The sequence below is a fragment of the Lactuca saligna genome, chromosome 3 (genome assembly GCF_052625555.1).
Source record: "Lactuca saligna cultivar CGN05327 chromosome 3, ASM5262555v1, whole genome shotgun sequence".
Lineage (NCBI taxonomy): Eukaryota > Viridiplantae > Streptophyta > Magnoliopsida > Asterales > Asteraceae > Lactuca > Lactuca saligna.
The window spans coordinates 72,815,001-72,832,999 of NC_136419.1; the positions used below are offsets into that span (position 1 = coordinate 72,815,001).

Genomic DNA, 17,999 nt, shown 5'->3' on the forward strand with positions numbered 1-17,999 from the left:
CCGCAAGAAGACTTCGAAGAAAATCAAAGACACCCACAGACATAGAACTAGCATCTGATAACACGCTCAAAAAAAAAAGGCATCAAACTGTTCAAACTGCACTAATCCTTAGTGAAAACAAAGAGAAAACTAGGTTTGAACTACAAATTAGAAGAACTGTGAAAAAAAAAAATGAGAGCGTTACTGGGTTTTGTTGGGTCGCTGTTGATGATTAATGCCTGTAATGGGTGGTTAACTTCTCGAATCAATCGTATGAGTAGCAACAGCAGCAGTTATCTTACGAAGGAAGCTTTGTGGTTGAATCAGACTCTCGATCACTTTTCCCCCTATGTATGAATCCTCTCTCTTGCTATATCTCTATGCATGTGTTAGATTGTTATCTACGATTTTGGGTTTCGATGATTTTCTTTACAAGCTGACTTTGGGTGTAATTTTCAATTTATAATCTATCCGATTGAATGCATTCCGAGTTTCAATAGTTGAATTGAGTTGCTTTGTCGTTTAATTAAAGCGAATTCTGCAACAAGATTATGAATTTTGAACTTTTCGTGAATACAGGATGATCGTAAATTTCAACAGCGGTATTATGAATACTTAGACGAATTCAGGATTCCTGATGGACCGATCTTCTTGGTAATATGTGGGGAATCTGAATGTCGTGGAATAACCAATGACTATATGGGTGTACGTTTGATCTTTTCTTGCTGCTTTTATGGAGTTTTAATTGTAATTGAAGAATTGAAACACTAATAATGATGATGCTTTTGAACTTCATACAGGTTTTGGCTAAGAAATTTGGAGCTGCTGTTGTTACTCTTGAACATCGCTACTATGGAAAAAGTTCCCCTTTTAAGACTTTCACTACAGAAAATCTGAAATTTTTGTCATCTAAACAGGCGCTTTTTGACTTGGCTTCTTTTCGTCAGTTTTATCAGGCAAGTTATATATGAATGTTTTGACTTAATTGACTTAATGAGGTAAGTTATATATGATTGTTTTTTTTGACTTAAGGACATATAGACTTAACAGGGAAAGTAATAGAAATGAGGTTTCCCCTAAAGCTCAACATTTTACAAATTTGCCCTTGTTTATTATTTTCTTTAATTTCCACAAGTGGGCTGTGATTTTCTCGAATATTTTTTCCCCTTATTAGGGTAAAACGTTAAATAAATAATGATGTCTAGCTGGAGTACGAGTTCTATACATAAAGTTTATTTCTTTTTTGGACCTTTTTTGGACCGAATGAATTATCTTAATATGAGTAACTGACGATTTTATACTTCTGTTTAGACGTGAAGTGAAGATATGGATTTTGGATTCCCAAAATAAAAATCACTATATTTTAAATAAATAATGATACAAATGCGTTAATATTTAATTGCTATATATGAGTTGTATTAATATTTATACAAACTCGAATGCAAAACAATAGAATTCATATTTCATACCCTAATATCTTGTTGTAGACAATACAACTTTTTACACAATTCAAACATTCCCAAAATAAAATCTTTAGTAAAATCAACTACCTTCATAATTCAAATAGTGTTTATATTCTAGTATAACATATTATTTTCAATGATTTTGTAGGAATCCCTAAATTCGAAGCTCAATAGAACAAACATTGAGAACCCGTGGTTTGTTTTTGGTATCTCGTATGCTGGAGCTCTTAGTGCATGGTTTCGTCTAAAATTCCCACACTTAACGTGTGGAAGCCTTGCAAGTTCTGGTGTAGTTCATCCTATTCTCGACTACTATCAATATGATCAACAGGTGAATCAACATTTTATATCAGATACGTATTTTATACAGATGACAGATCAACTGTGAACCCTATCCCATCTTGTTCCACCTTTTTGGTTTGTACAAAAAATTACAATTGTTTTCACAAATTTCCCTATCAGTCATCAACTGTCAATTGTCAAACTGTCACGTCAAACGTAGTACATCCTTTATTACTTTTTCGACCGTCAACTGTCACTTGTCACTGTCACGTCAAACACAGTATAACCGGTTATGTCATATCCTGTACTGCGCCTTGAAATTTGCAATTTTTTTTATTTAAATTTTTTTTATTTCACGGTTTTATTTTTTAATTCCTCGGTTGCAGATGGGTGAGTCAGCAGGGCCAGAATGTAAAGCTATATTACAAGAAGTGACTCAACTTGTTGAAAGAAGACTCCCATCAGATGGAAAATCACTCAAAGCTAAATTCGGTGCTGCTGCGGTATTTACTTTTATATTTTAATATTTTCCACTTCTATATAATTTTTAAAATCTCAAACCATTGATGTCTATTTTTATAAAATATATTTCAGCTACACATCGATGCTGATTTTATGTATTTTCTAGCGGATGCTGCAGCCGTAGTGGTAACTTTATCTATTAATTTATTTTTTTATGCATTTTTTTTTTTTTGACGAATGTTATAAATATAAATAAATATTTTTCAGTTTCAATACGGAAATCCAGATAAACTTTGCACCCCAATGACCGAGGCCAAGAAAGCTAACGAGGATTTAGTGGTAATTTTCTGTTTTTATTATTTTTTTTTTCTTTCTCGAATTCTGTTTTGACAAAAAATAAAAAATTTCTATTTTCTGAAGGATGCGTATGCAAAATATGTAAACGAATATTATATTGGTACTTTTGGAGTTGATATAGAAGGATATACTCAAGAATATTTAAAGAAACCTGAATCTACTGATCGATTATGGTGGTTCCAAGTTTGTAGTGAAGTTGCGTTTTTTCAAGTGGCGCCTCTTAATGATAGTATTCGCTCTTCAAAGATCGACTTAAGGCATGTGCAAATAATGATATAATATTAATGTTCGTTTAATTTCACCATTTTTTTTACTTATATGATAATCTAAAATTTGCTTTTTGATATGTAATAGGTATCACTTGGATTTATGCAAAAATGTTTTTGGAGAAGGCGTTTATCCTGAGGTTGATGCCACAAATTTGTACTATGGGGGCACGAATATTGCTGGTATAAAAATTTTAAAAGAAAAAAAAAATTTTGTTAGGTTTTTTTTTTGTACATTAAATGTTGTCTAGATTAAGGGCAAATTCGTATGTAGGTTCGAAGATAGTTTTTACAAATGGATCACAAGATCCATGGCGACATGCGTCCAAACAAATCTCATCTCCAAATAGTAAGTTCCCATAAAAAATAAAAAATAAAAAATAAAATTACTTTTTTGAGCTTTTTTCCACCATGAAATTAAACCCTTTGTTTTTATATATTTTCTTAGTGCCAGCATACATAGTCACGTGTCATAACTGTGGGCATGGAAGTGATTTACGAGGATGCCCCCAGTCTCCTTTAGTTCTCGAAGGTTAATTTGGACAATCAACACCTCTCATATATTGACTAATAACTTTAATAACGTTTCCCAATTAATATACTCGAATTATGTTTTATGTCGCAGGAAATTCTAAAAATTGTAGTTCACCCGAAGCAGTTAACAAAGTGCGAGAACAAATGACAGAATATATAGACTTGTGGTTGTCTGAGTGTCATGCTGCAAGTTGGAGTTCAATGTAGATAAGAAGTAATTAATGAATGTTGCTTAACTAATTATCACCAATCTCCCATGAGGGAATCATGTCTTTCCCTACGAATGTATGTATAGTTGCTATCGTTTGGTGTATATGATCTCTATGAGTTGCATCTGGTGTCATAGTCACATCGCGAAGATTATATGACCTTTGTTGTGTAAGTTTTGAACTTTTAAATAAGAGCTCTATTGTTCATTTACTTATATTACACAGTATTGATGTATATGATCTCTATGGCTCACAAAGCAAACCAAATTTTAAGATTGTACATATGGTCCTCCAAGGTTAATGTGTGGAAATACTATTTATGGGTGAAGAAAATTGGGGCGAGTTGACTTGTCATGGAGTGAACAAGCATCGAGACACGTCGAAGGACATGGTTGTGACCTTGGGCAAGAGGGTGGTCGAAGATATATTTAATAAGCCGCTACCCAAATTTATATATTGGGTTATTATCACCGTAACCAAACAAAGTTACGTATAATGGTTTAAATGATTCCTTGTGACTATTTTTTGCATTTTAAGGGCATATACTTGTACTTTTTGGTTTTAAATGGCACTTTTGGAAATATGAAGGGGTCACCCGATGACCCCTATCCCACGTAATAATTTTCTAATTCCATGTATTATCCAATTAGATTAATTTAGGCCACATCATTGATATATGTATATAGGAGTTAATGAGAGATATTGTACGTTTTAAACCCCACAACTATCTCTTTCGAATACTTTCTTCTGTAACTTCCTCATCGAAATTCGTTGCTCAACTGTTCTTCGGTCCTACCCTTTTCGTCAAGTGTTCTCTCAAATCGGCGAACTTTGTCGTTGCTATGACCGTTTTCATGAAGATTGATCTACATTTTGCTAGAGTTTTTACCAGGTACCCCTCTATTACTTACTCAGATGGAGCCGAGCAAAGGTTTGGTGATGTTGATTTTGTTGGAATGGATAATAACGAATTTTTATGGAGTTCCTTGAAAGATTCGTTGTTGAGAGATGTGTGAATGTGTACTTTTCATGCCCGATATTGATTTTCATGATGGATTGAGAATAATCGCCACCGACATGGATTATATGGAACTAATTGAAGTAGGTTATGCTTCGGATTGTGTAATTGACGTATATGGACCATATTGGTGTTAATGTACATGAATGGATTCTTGAAGAGCAAGCAGAAGTTTGCAGTTCTTTAGACCAATTATCTGGCGCAAATGAAGATCATAAAGAAGTGCACGATCGTATGGATACAGATGATGGAATCGACATGCAGGATTTACATGGTGGTAGGGATGATATCCAAGGTGCAAGGGAAGATTTACAAGGCGAGCAAGATGATGGTATCCAGATGGAAGTGGACATTGAACCTGATGAGTGTATTCCTATGAACAAAAATAAAGATGATGAGTTTCTGAGTAAGTTGGTCACAAAAATAAAGATGATGAGTTTCTGAGTAAGTTGTGACCAAGGGAGCAAGTCAACCCCCCCCCCCCTACAGTCCACCTCGTGAAGACACATATGATCCACCTCAAGAGGATGAGCTAATGTCTACTGACCAGACTATTTATAATGAGAATGTTCATTGGAAAAAGCAGAAACATGTATTAGGTATGAGATTTGTGAGTCCTAAACAACTTAATCATATGATGTGTAACTATGTTGTAGCAAATGGTTATCCGTTATGTTACAAAAAAAAATGATAGTATGAGACTATTAGTATGTTGTTCTGGGCAGTGTACGTTTAGGATGTGGACTTCTTGGATGAGTGAGGAAAAGTCTTTCCAAATTAAGAGTCTCATAAATGAGCATAACTGTGCAAGAAACTTCAAGTTAGTTTCAATTGTGAACTATTCCTGGATAGGTACTCATTACACAACATAATTCTGACAGAAACAAAAGTTTAGTGTCATGCTACTTATGGATGAGGTTAAAGAGAAATTTGGTATAGATGTAAGTATGGGACAGTGTAAAAGAGAAAAGAAGTATGCAATTGAACTGATTGAAGGAACGTTAGTGGAGCACTATGCAAAGTTGTGGTCATATGGTGAGGAGATTAGAAGATCAAATCTAGGATCAACAGTCAAAATGGATGTCAATTCTATGCCAGATGGTAACAATTATTTTATCAAGTTTTACTTGTGTTTTGATGGGCTAAAGCAAGGGCGGAGAGGGAGCTGCAGAAGGGTTATAAATTTAGATGGATGTTTCTTAAAGGGGTTATGTAGTGGAGAGCTTATATCTGCTATAGAAGAGATGCCAATAATCACATATTTTGCATGGCCAGTTGTCTGTGTAGAGAACAAAGAAAATTGAAATGGTTTTTAGAAAACCTTAGAGATGACCTTCAACTGGATAATGGTTTTGGTATGACATTAATGTCGTATCAGCATAAGGTGACTTGTTTACTTCCTACTTTTTAATATTGTAGTTGGTGGTTTCATTTTATCTAACATGTTACCATTGTTGTATAGTGGTTGTTAGAGGTTATGAAGAAAGTAATGCCTACTACTGAACATAGGCAGTATGCAAGGCATATTGTTGCCAACTTTAGGAAAAGATTCATTGGTGTGCACTATGAAACCATGTTTTGGAAGGCAAGCAAGGCATCCACTGAGCCTTTATTCAATGTTGTCATGAAGGAGATTGAAGTGCTTAACCCTACAGCCTTTGCTTATCTTATGGAAACAAACCCCAAATCTTGGAGTAAAGCATTCTTTCAAGAGGTAAGTATATATGATGCAGTGGAGAATGGATTATTTGAGAGCTTCAACATTGTCATCAGGGATGCAGGGAAAAATCCAATAATCACCATGTTAGAGGATATTAGATTGTATGTTATGGAGAGAATATACAATTTAAAGATCAAAGGTAGTTTATGGTCTGATTACAAGACTTGCCCAGCAATTACACTCTTAATGAATCAATTAAAAAGAGCTTCAAGGTGCTTTCTATATCTTTACACACATAATTGTATATAGGTACTTATGTTATGTCTACAATAGGTATTGGCAGATTTTACCAAGTGGTATAAACCAATTTGAACCAAGAAACATGGTTAAGTCCTATGTTGTTGACCTAGACAAGAAGACTTATACTTGTAGAGTGTGGTAACTTAATGGGTATGGATGCATACATTCAGTTGCAACTATATCCTTTCTGAATAGAGATGTAGGTGGTTATATGGATACAATGTTCTATGGTGCAGTGTACAAGAACACTTATAAGTATCTAATTCATGGGATGAATGGTAATAATATGTGGCCACCTACTGACTTCATACCACCTCTTCCACTAATGAAGAGAAGAATACCATGTAGATCACAGGTTAATAGAAGAAGAGATGCATCAGAAAAGCGCCCAAGACACACTGTGTCTATGACAGGGGAAAAAATATCATGTAGTGTGTGTAAAAAAATAGAGCATAACAAGGTCACATGTTCTCGAGCTGAAAGACCTCAAGTGCAAAAACCTCAAGTTGGTAGGAGGCCAAAACTACATGTGGAAAAAAGGAAAACATATATCAATGAAAATGGTGAAGGAGTATGTGTCAATGAAAATGGTGAAGGAGTGGGAGGTTTCAATGAAAATGGTGAAGGAACAGGTGTCAATAAAAATGATGAAGGAACATGAGTCAATGAAAATGGTGAAGGAGCACAATTGTTGGTGCAGGAAGCAATGGATCAAAATCAGTGCATGAAGGGAAAAGTGAACACAAAACATTAGGTAAGTGTAAAAGAATGAAATCGGAGAGAATCATCAAGATGAAACTTGCTAAGAGGATGAAGGGTAAAGATGGGAAAGGAGATACCAGTGCAAACCCATTGGACCTTAATGATTAGGATCTGATTTCGTTTAAATTGTTATGTATTAACTTGGTTGTGTTTGGTTGGACTTAGTTGTTATGTTTGGAATTGGGTTATACTAGGTTGTTAAGTTTGGATTTGTATTGAATTTTTCTATTTGAGAAACATATGTACTTGTTTATTTGTTTTTACTACTTATGTTGTTTCAGAAATTTGGTTTGTTTAAGAAATATATGTACTTGTTTTCTTGATCGTGCATGGTGCATGTTACCTAAGGGAACATTGGGTTAATAGTTCCAGGAATTAATGTTAACTTGGTTAGGTTACAAGGGAACATGTGGTCCTTGTAAAATCAGTTAACACATGTGGTCTAATATTTTACTTGTTCATACAAAACAAAACAAAGTACATTACAAGTTAAACATACAAACCAAAACAAAGTACATTACAAGTTGTTCATAATTTAACCCAAATGACCTTCATTACAGCTTGTACATGATTAAACCAAAAAAAAAAAAAACTACATATTAGGTACACCTTCAACTTAAAGACCTCAGACTGAAGCTTTTTATTCGACCTAAACAACCCTGTTATGATCACACCTTCATTGTTGCATTGTATTTCATCAACCCAAGCTATAAAACCTGAATGAACATCCTGATTCCAACTATTTGCTTGAATTAGTACATGTTAAAAAAACTAGGGTTAACATCAGAAATTGAACAAATGGTAAATTACCTTTTGGGACATGCATAAAAGGGCCTTCCTGGTTATTGGTAGTACATGATGTTCTTATTATAGCCTCAGCTCCACATCCACATTTCATGTTATTCATTATGTAGCTTCACAGTGGAGAGAATTTGAAGAAGAAAACAATGTGCTAGAATGAAACAAGTAGATATAAAAGAAACTTTAAGTAATTGGTAGTACATGTAAAACACTATATTACCCCCACTGTGCAAGGCATGTGGGGTCACTATCATCCCCACTTTTTCCTTCTTTCCATTACTATTGCACTTTCAACAGAATTTTTTATGACAATTAACAAGTAAATACGATCATAAGCAATGAACAAAGAACGTTACCCAAGCTTACAAAATGTCTATCATTTAGATAGATCTTTCATTCATCATTGGATTTCACTTACAAAATGCATGTCATTTAGACATGTCTATTATATATTTCGCCAAAAAATAACAAATATAAAAATAAAAAAATAGAAATTTTGCATACTAATAAGTTTCTTAACCACGAACCACCATTATTTCGATTATGTATATGATATAGTCATTTCCTGGCTGCTCCTTTAATCGTTGCATTTTTAGATTGGTTTTCTGAAATCTTCTGACCATAATCACAGAAGATTGACTGGAGCACATTCTAGTTGATGTCTTCACTAGAATTTAAAGAGTCGGAGGAAGGTGGTGGAGACGACATTGTTGCTTTTTAAGGGTTCTTCGAGATGATTGTTGGCTCGAATATGGTAAACAAGTTTGAGGGTTGTTTTACTTTAAACCCCACATTGGTGTGTCCCCTTTTAATCTGAGACGTGTGCCTGGGACTCAATCATATTGATAGGGTAAGGTTGGAGGGGTGTTGGTGGAAATTAAAGACAATAATTACTCTTTGCAGGTGTCATCGAGTCAACTCAGTATTGACTTAACAGGTTAACTCACATGTTTACTTGGCAAGTGACGAGGCAGGTTAACCTGCTAAAATGGATAACATGACTTTTCTAATTGGTAAACACAAGTATATGCTCTTAAAAAAAAAAAAAAATAAAAAAAAAAAATAAATAAATAAATAAATAAAAGAAGAAGAAGAAGAAGAAGAAGAAGAAGTCATGCTGGACCATTTAAATCATTATACGTAACTTTGTTGGGCTACATTGACAATAACCTAATATATTATATAATTTAAGGAATAATAAGGAAAGATATATTTTTTGAAATCTATAATGAATTGGCAAATAAGAGGGGGACATGTGGAATGGTAACTTGTTGATATGGCAGTTGGAGCTTAGCAAACTTTGGAGATGATATGTGACGAGGGGACGAAAATTGTATACAGAGTTTTAGGGATGATTATTTTATTAATGGTTGTTATTAATTACATGAAAAAACAAAACTCATGCAATTCACATGTGGAAATGCAAGTGTGTAGACCCCATTAGGTTTATAATTTATGTGAGGTTGTAATTTAACCCTCTTGCAAATCGATAATCATACAACTATCTGTTTAGTAAAGTAAACTCTTAATAAAATCTTACATATCGTTCAAAGAAAACCAAAAGTCGTTCTTTAATTCTCGTAAATTCATTTGGGAAAATTACTTAATAGTGAACCGAGCATTCAATTTTTTCATATTTAATCATTTGTTTTTGTATATTATCTATCAATGAACTTATATTTAGTGTTTAAAAAATACTAATAGTATTAATTCAATGAACTTAATTTTTTGTGAATCTCTTAAATATGGCCAAGGATTGCATATTTATACAAGGGTAGATGCATTCATAAGATTGTCACATTGAATCACAAGTAAAATGCCCAAACGTTACTTTTAATTCTCAGAAATTTTGGGAAGAAAACCAATTTTGATATTGTAAACAAACAATCTTGCAACTTAACTAATCATAAAAAACATAAAATAAAATAAAATAAAAAAACAGATGATCAAATGATCTTTAACTAGAAATATTCATCAAACTAATGACACTTATCAAGAGAGATGATGCCAAAATTCCCCAATAAACGAATTCAATTTCTGCAAATACTTAAAATGAACCAGTAGGAAGTTAGGGTCTCACACAGTTCATCGTCAGTTACAAAAAATTCGTTGTGTGAATAAAAAAGTGTGTAGTGAAAACGTTGAAAGTAACACATAATGATATTTACTTTTAGATCTAACAACAATCACAAATCCGTTGTAGTCTAGTTGGTCAGGATACTCGGCTCTCACCCGAGAGACCCGGGTTCAAGTCCCGGCAACGGAATTTTTTTATATGCTTAGCCTACGTATTGTGTTCAAAATTAATAGTACAACACAGAATTTTCTCTACAAATCTCTTTAAATGAAAAGCTGCATCGTTTTTTCTTAAACTGATGCTGATTACAAATTTACATTTTCCATATTGTTTCTAGTTACAAGCCTCAATCAAATGTCCGATGGAAATGGAATTCATCAAAAAAGGTTTCCTTCTACCCAAACTTGGATGTCAACTGAAATATTGCTCTATTTATAACTGTAACCATTAATCCATTATTACAAAATCAATAGGAATATTGCTCTTTTTTGTTCTTACAACTACTTTCTTTTGGGCTTTCACATATATGGCCACGTTTCCATGTTTTAATATTTTTGAAGAATTCCAATATGACTTGATGATTTCATGTTTAAGTGTTGTTCTTTGATGAATGTATTCTATAGAATTCACAAACTCAGAAGATTAACAAAGTTGGCTGTTATGGATTTACCCTCGTTAAAAAACTATAAAAAAAAATACTTATATAAATAAACATTAATAATTAATGTTGATATATCTTGTATAGATTGGTATGCATGCCCTACAAATCGAACCCATCATTATAACAAGTCAAAGCAACTTCATTTTCCTATCCAATAACATGAAAAATCAATAACAATAACACAAGAAAGTCTGGTGCAAAAAACACCCTTTACAATCATCACTTTGTTTTCCTTTTTCTTTTTTCTTTTTTAGAGAGACAGAAATCACACAATAATGTGATACAAATGTCAAATCTCCAAATTATACACTGTACATTTTTCAACTTCACGTTCTAACAACTTTCTCCCTTTTATCAAAAGATAAAAAGGTAACACTGCTTCTTACATCTGTACAACACATATATCCACTTCATTCTGCAACACAAAAATCCCAAAAACAATCATTCCCCATTAAATCTTGTATGGATAAAATGTGACCGAAAATGACCATTTTACCCTTACCATAAAGAAGTTAGAATGACTGGAATAGAGTCACAGTAGCAATATACCCGTTCTTCATAACCTATTCACTCCAACAAAATTAGTTTGAATTATATCCATAAACATTAAAAGACTAAAATAAATAAATAAAGAGTAATTAAATTTTTACCTCAAAAGCAACATTTTGATAGCCATACACAAAAGTAGACCCAAAAGGATTGCTTGTAGAGCCTTGTGTTTGAATAGCAGCTCTTCCACAATCTCCAAGAATTTCCTATTATATGCCATTTTTTAAAGTTAATTAAAAATTAGTAAACTTTGAGTAGTGATAAAATTACAATATTAACCTTGACTTGATCCCATTTCGTGCCAGGTGTAATCCTACTTTTTGGGGAATTCATATCTTGATGAAAAGCACCATCAACTTCATATCAACAAAAAAATATTATTTAATAAAACAAGTGGCTAAAACTTTATGTGATGAAAAAGAAATTAGTAATTAGATAATTAATTACTTACACTCTGTAGCATGGATGACAAAATTACACTTTATGTACGAATTAAAATCCGCATGTCCTGGATAGTTTGTATGTAGCACAAACTTTTTAATCTTATGAGTCTGAAAATTTAAAACAAGTATATAAAAATTATAAACACAACATCTTATAAAAAAAATCATATTGAAATTAAAACATAATTTATAATCATAATATAAAAAAAAAACCTGGCCATCAAATAATATGTCAAATCCACGAGCAAAGTAATTGTAAAAGTAATCTCCACAAAGAGTTGTTTTAGGTCGTAGCTCTGAAGCAGAATGAATCACCATTTGATCGACCTAAAAACCAAAATTGCTCAAAACCATAAAATACAGGGACTATTCTTGTAAATTATTCAAAATAGAAACCTGTTTTTGATGAATTCCATCTGGTCGACCTAATTCAGTCCAAATGTCTTGTGGAGAAGCACCAAAAGGGATACGCTGTCCACCTACTGTAAACCATAACTCTTCACCTAGCTGAACAAAAAAAAAAAAAAAAAAAAAAAAGATTTAGATTGTTGGTATAAGTGAAATGACGAAAATGCCCTTACCTTAACATGGACTTCTTCCATGTAGAGGCTACCATTAGGAAGTAAAGGGGCGGAAGCTTTATTCATCAGTGATCCGACACCAACTTTACTGTCTGCTGAGCTGTCATATATGCATACACGACATGTCACTGGAGTAGTTCCATCGGGAAATTCCAAGGGTAATTCGGCTATTATGTTGAAAATATTTAAAAGTTAGAATAAATTATTATTTTTGGAATTAAATAATGTTTAGAAATCGAGAGAATTATAATCTACCTTCTCCATTATGGCAACAGTCTGTATACTGAGAGGGAATTGGAAAAGCAAATGATAACCCCTGAAAAATGTATAAAAAAGGTTTTCGAAAACTGAAATGAAGATTAAAATTAAAATTAAAATTATATTGTTTTGGATTAAAGTTTATTACAGGATAGAAAAGAGTGTAGACGCCTCTTTCTTTGTCATATATTCCAGGAAATGTTGGCCCGAATACAGCATAAACAGCTACAAAAGTAGCTGGAGTTGATGGACCTCTGAAACATTATAAAGTTGAGTGTTTAGCAAAAGACGAAAATGCCCTTCATATTTCATAGTATCATTTGTAAATTGTACCCAATGAGTGATGTTGCATAGCGCATTTGAAGCCTTTTGACATCGAAAATCTCAATGAGACGAAGCCTCTGAAAAAACAAGCGAGATTATAAGATTTGAACATAATAAAGATAAGTGTGGAGTGAATGTATGTTAGGATATAGATAGAGGACAATAGAGTACCTGAGACCATGGATCAAAACGAAGATGAAAGCCATGATCTGGGAAGCTTATTACAACATCCAGCTTTAATGGATCCTGTGTAGAAGAAATATCAAGTGTTAACAAAGCACCATTGAAAGAAAACACTGTAATCATTAGTTGTTATAAACCTCATCAAAGTACTTGACATGAACGACATCATAGATGTTGGGTTGTTGTTCTATCTGTGCAAATGCTTCGCATATAGGCATTCCTGAAACGAAATCATCAATCGCCGATAACAAAATCAGTTTTTAGAAAGATGATGAAAATATGAGTTCGATTCGATAGATTAGGGTAAATCTACTCCGATTTCAGTAAGGAGTAAGATTAACATAAACTGAAATTACAAATTGGGAAGATCATCGACATAAATAGTTGAATACAACTTCCCTATGAAACCAAAACTTCCATTGAAATCCCCCTTTCCGGTTTATTGTTCACTTGAAACGAACAGAATCAATCTATCGGTTCGTATTTTGAACTAGATGTACTCCAATTTAGGAAACGAAATAGTACTTATTATCCCCAAAAAAATTAATTGAATCAGAAACATATTAATACCCTTTATTCCATGAATAGCGAACTTTCTATGGAAATCAAGAACAGCTTTAGATCAAGATTAAGAGAAGATTTACCGAGAGAAAAAGGACCAATTCCGAGTCCGGGACGAAGATCAAGAACGATGACACCCATGGCTGTGCCTTCACACCTTCTACGGGGTCTCTGCAACATAATAATAAATGGATAATAACAAACAGATTTCACTTATGATTCTCCTCTCCGATTTTTCGAAATCCAGAAAATCTTGTTCACAGCAATCGACACTCTACGAAACCCGTTTCTATCGCGATCGGTTCTCTCTAAATGGATGCTTAATCGGTTCAGTTGCCACCCACTACACGGCATGAATGGATCGTATTGGTGACGCATGGGTCGGTGCTTTACAGTTTGTACTTTAAGCAGATAAAGATGTACCTGATCTGATTGAAATAATATTTTTTGGAAAGCAAAAGTTACAATTATTTACCTTTAAGTTTGTTGGTATTGACGTTTGAAGACGTATTCAATTATTGCTGGAATTTTATTGTTGATGACTTGACGTTCATTTTTAATCACTTAACCATCCATATATTACTCCATGTGAAAAACAATATAATTAAATAGTATATAAAATATCATCATTGTCTTAGACATGCAACTTCTTTATGTTTAATTTGTATATATATATATATATATATATATATATATATATATATATATATATATATATATATATATATATATATATATATATATAGAGTGGAGATATCAATTTAAAATGGAAAATTTCTTAACATTTTCAAATGATTAACCACTGAGAAAACATTTTAGTTATTATCGTACAACAAATGTATTTATTATTTTGATGATTTCCCTTTATTTATTGTTGTTCGTGAGAATATTACAAAGAATTAACCTTTATTATTTAGAACATATCTTTAGAGGTATCTTGATAAGATAATCAAACTTCATTATAATTTTAAATTATTGTTTAGTTTATGTTGTCTAAAAGGTATCATTTTTTTTAAATGTATTATACCTAAACATGTGATTAGTAAGAAGTAATGGTGAGAATATGTGATGAAAAAAACAAAACAAATGGAAAACAAACAAGAATTGAATCAACACAACAACGAATAGCATTTCTGGTTTGGTATTTGTTCATAGTACATGTAATATGTTGTGGGGAAAACATATCCAACGAACTTTAAATGACCATCTTAATGTACCTATTTCATACTGGCAAATATGGAATACGTACGTATATGCTCTAAATCTATTGAGAAACCCCGAAAAAACTTTCAAATACTTCTTATATATGGTTACAAATTGGAGATGAAGAATACAAGGACCGTTACACATAGGTTACAACAACAAATTTAAATACTTTTCATGGCTATCAGTTGCACGGTAATATTTTTAGATAAAAAGTAATTCCAACTCTAGTTATACGTGTATTCGATTTAATGACTAATCTATTAAATTATTGTGCAAGCTCAACTGTTTCAAACATGTTTGTGTCCTATTATTATCATTGACAGAGCACATCTTAAAGAGAAATACTCAAGTACGATGTTCCTAGCAGTAGGCGTCACACCCCCAAACCGGAACGACGGAAACGTTCGGGGGCGGATGACATCATGTACAGTATTATAACAATTGAATAATAGTAATCAAAGCAACACAACCATCATTTTGAAAATATATATAATTTACATTATGTTTGAAACATTATTTGTTTGACAACAAAACTTTAGCAAAAACAAAGACGTGATAATACTATGCTCCATCTTCTTAAAACATATGTGTACATGTCTACTGGTTTCCTGAGAATGCAAGTGTTTTTGAAAACGTATCAACATTTAAGTTGGTGAGTTTATAAGCATTTTGTATGAAAATGTATGTTCTTTGTTCCTTGAAAATATTAGTGTGTTCTTCCAAAAAATCTAATATTTCCTTTATAAATGAGTTGTAGTCTTAATAGCTTAATACAAAAATGTATAAGTTTCTTATGCTTAAAATATGAAGTTCTAATTTATGTAAATGGTGCGACCCATACTGTTAACACATATAATGAAACAACTTGTTCTCAAGTACCATCCAAGAACATTGCACCGAAACACCCGCCCTGCCGAAAACCCCTTTCCGACCGAGAACCCTCTCGGTATAAGTAATTTTACACGAAAACTTGAGTTATTTCTCACTTTTTCAATTGAAAACACACCCAATTTGCTCTCAAGTACCATCCAAGAACATTCATAACTTCAAGCAAAATACTTCAAATCTTCATAATTTTCACCAAGAACACCAAAAACAATCTTCAAAACTTCAAGCCGACCGAAAACCACCTGGAACGAAAACTCACCCAGACCGAAAACCCTCTAGGGTCGTGAACTTGGTTCTCGGTTGAGGTTTTAAGACCGAAATCAAGGGATTTCGATGAAGGCTCGACCGAAAACACCAATAAACACTCCAAATAATTCTCGATAATTTTTGTAAGTATTCCTTACATAAATTAAGTGTTGCTTAACACTTTAATTATTTATTTCGCTAATTTAAATACGATTACACGTTTAAATATTATGGATACCGTTATTTCCACGTATGCTAGCATGAGGATCATTTCTACAGTCTTGCTATCCGAACGCAAACACACTAGAGGTGAGTTCATACCCTCTACGTTTTCACTATTTTTCCATGTTTTTAAGAGGGGGGGGGGGGGGGGGAATACAAGTGCAACACAATTAATTTTGTGTAAACGTTCAAACATTTCCAAAATTACTTAAGACTGTTTTAGACAGTTTCAACTATTGTGTTTACCAAAACATATATATATATATATATATATATATATATATATATATATATATATATATACACCCAGGCGGGATAGTTAACGAGTTAGCTACAACATTGCACGGGTCGATACACACATCGCCTACTGTCCATAATTTACGGCTAGGACTACTGGGGTATCTAATCCCATTCACTCCCCTAGCTTTCGCTCTCAGAGTTAGTGTCGGCCCAGCAGAGTGCTTTTGCCGTTGGTGTTCTTTCCGATCTCTACACATTTCACCGCTCCATCGGAAATTCCCTCTGCCCCTACCGTACTCCAGCTTGGTAGTTTCCACCACCTGTCTAGAGTTGAGCCCTGGGATTTGACGGCGGACTTAAAAAAGCCACCTACAGACGCTTTATGCCCAATCATTCCGGATAAAGCTTGCATCCTCTGTATTACCGCAGCTGTTGGCACAAAGTTAGCCGATGCTTATTCCCCAGATACCATCATTGCTTCTTCTCCGGTAAAAGAAGTTATGACCCGTGGGCCTTCTACCTCCACACGACATTGCTCCGTCAGGCTTTTCGCCCATTGCGGAAAATTACCCATTGTTGCCTCTCGTAGGAGTATGGGTCATGTCTCAGTCCCAGTGTGGTTGATCATCCTCTCGGACCAACTACTGATCATCGCCTTGGTAAGTTATTACCTCACCAACTAGCTAATCCCACAGTAGTTTCTGGTACGTTCCTTCTCGATAACTCGTATGCATGCATATTCTTTGATAGTGGTGCGTAGAGGAGTTTCGTCAGCCATAAATTTAAACACAAACAAAAACCACAATCATTAAACGAAACATTCACTGTCGAGATGGCTAACGAGAAGAAAGAGAACATCTTTTTACAATACATTGAGATGAAGCATCACATTAATCCACATGCTATAAGCTCAAACCCAAAGGACAAGTCCTAACGTATGAAAATAGAATTAGTTTTACTAAAAAAATAGTGAGCAGGGGTACTTTGGACCAAAACTGTGAAAAACAAAATTTCTTTTTACTAAAAAGAATGTGAAGTGTAGTTTGGACCAAAACCATAAAATCGATTATTTTTATTATAAAAATGATAGGGAGGGGCAGTTTGGTCCAAAACTTTGAAAATCCATTTTTTTTACTATAAAAACAGAATGCTGAAAATCGATTTTTTTACTAAAAAAAACAATGAGCCAGGGTAGTATGGACGAAAACTGTGAGAAAACATTAAAAAACAGTGTGCATGGGCAGTTTTGACCAAAACAATTTTTACCAACACTATGTACCTAATGGTTTCAATGAAGCGTAATTGGGATCAACAGTAGTAGCAAATTTAACAATCAGACCATGGGTTGGCCTGAGTGTCAAGCTTTTAAACGGAGAAGACACCACAATTGATGAATGACCTGAATATATGTCATTCAACTTGTAGGGGAATAGCCTACATTCAAATCCATCTTCAAATGAACTATCA

At 33.5% G+C, this 17,999-nt stretch overlaps 2 protein-coding genes, 1 non-coding gene and 1 pseudogene across 3 annotated transcripts in view; 2 read left to right on the top strand and 2 right to left on the bottom strand.

The window, feature by feature from the left end:
* The window catches only part of LOC145036852 (putative serine protease EDA2), a 3,810-nt gene extending 43 nt beyond the window's left edge, over positions 1–3,767 (top strand). Inside the window, exons 1-12 of the mRNA XM_078985347.1 lie at positions 1–330; positions 559–684; positions 780–935; positions 1,591–1,773; positions 2,111–2,227; positions 2,319–2,372; positions 2,454–2,525; positions 2,607–2,800; positions 2,898–2,992; positions 3,084–3,158; positions 3,258–3,341; positions 3,435–3,767. The exon at positions 1–330 is cut by the window's left edge and continues 43 nt beyond it. Of these exons, the coding sequence (XP_078841473.1) occupies positions 172–330; positions 559–684; positions 780–935; positions 1,591–1,773; positions 2,111–2,227; positions 2,319–2,372; positions 2,454–2,525; positions 2,607–2,800; positions 2,898–2,992; positions 3,084–3,158; positions 3,258–3,341; positions 3,435–3,550 (1,431 nt within the window). The 5' untranslated portion in view covers positions 1–171 and the 3' untranslated portion in view covers positions 3,551–3,767. The remainder of the gene's footprint in view (positions 331–558; positions 685–779; positions 936–1,590; positions 1,774–2,110; positions 2,228–2,318; positions 2,373–2,453; positions 2,526–2,606; positions 2,801–2,897; positions 2,993–3,083; positions 3,159–3,257; positions 3,342–3,434) is intronic.
* A 6,519-nt stretch (positions 3,768–10,286) lies between these two features.
* On the top strand, positions 10,287–10,359 carry TRNAE-CUC (transfer RNA glutamic acid (anticodon CUC)). Its single transcript has one exon. It is a non-coding gene; the product is annotated as a tRNA-Glu (tRNA).
* A 590-nt stretch (positions 10,360–10,949) lies between these two features.
* Positions 10,950–14,064, bottom strand: LOC145036853 (PHAF1 protein At3g51130). Its single transcript, XM_078985348.1, has 14 exons — positions 13,814–14,064; positions 13,307–13,389; positions 13,158–13,232; positions 12,996–13,063; positions 12,811–12,916; positions 12,660–12,720; positions 12,405–12,571; positions 12,220–12,330; positions 12,037–12,150; positions 11,832–11,931; positions 11,660–11,736; positions 11,482–11,586; positions 11,334–11,394; positions 10,950–11,246 (listed from the first exon to the last, which is right to left on the bottom strand). Exons 1-13 carry the CDS (start codon positions 13,908–13,910, stop codon positions 11,344–11,346), a joined length of 1,215 nt encoding a protein of 404 aa, XP_078841474.1. The 5' UTR covers positions 13,911–14,064; the 3' UTR covers positions 10,950–11,246; positions 11,334–11,343.
* A 2,524-nt stretch (positions 14,065–16,588) lies between these two features.
* LOC145038051 (18S ribosomal RNA) lies at positions 16,589–17,468 on the bottom strand (annotated as a pseudogene).
* Between the last annotated feature and the right edge of the window lie 531 nt (positions 17,469–17,999).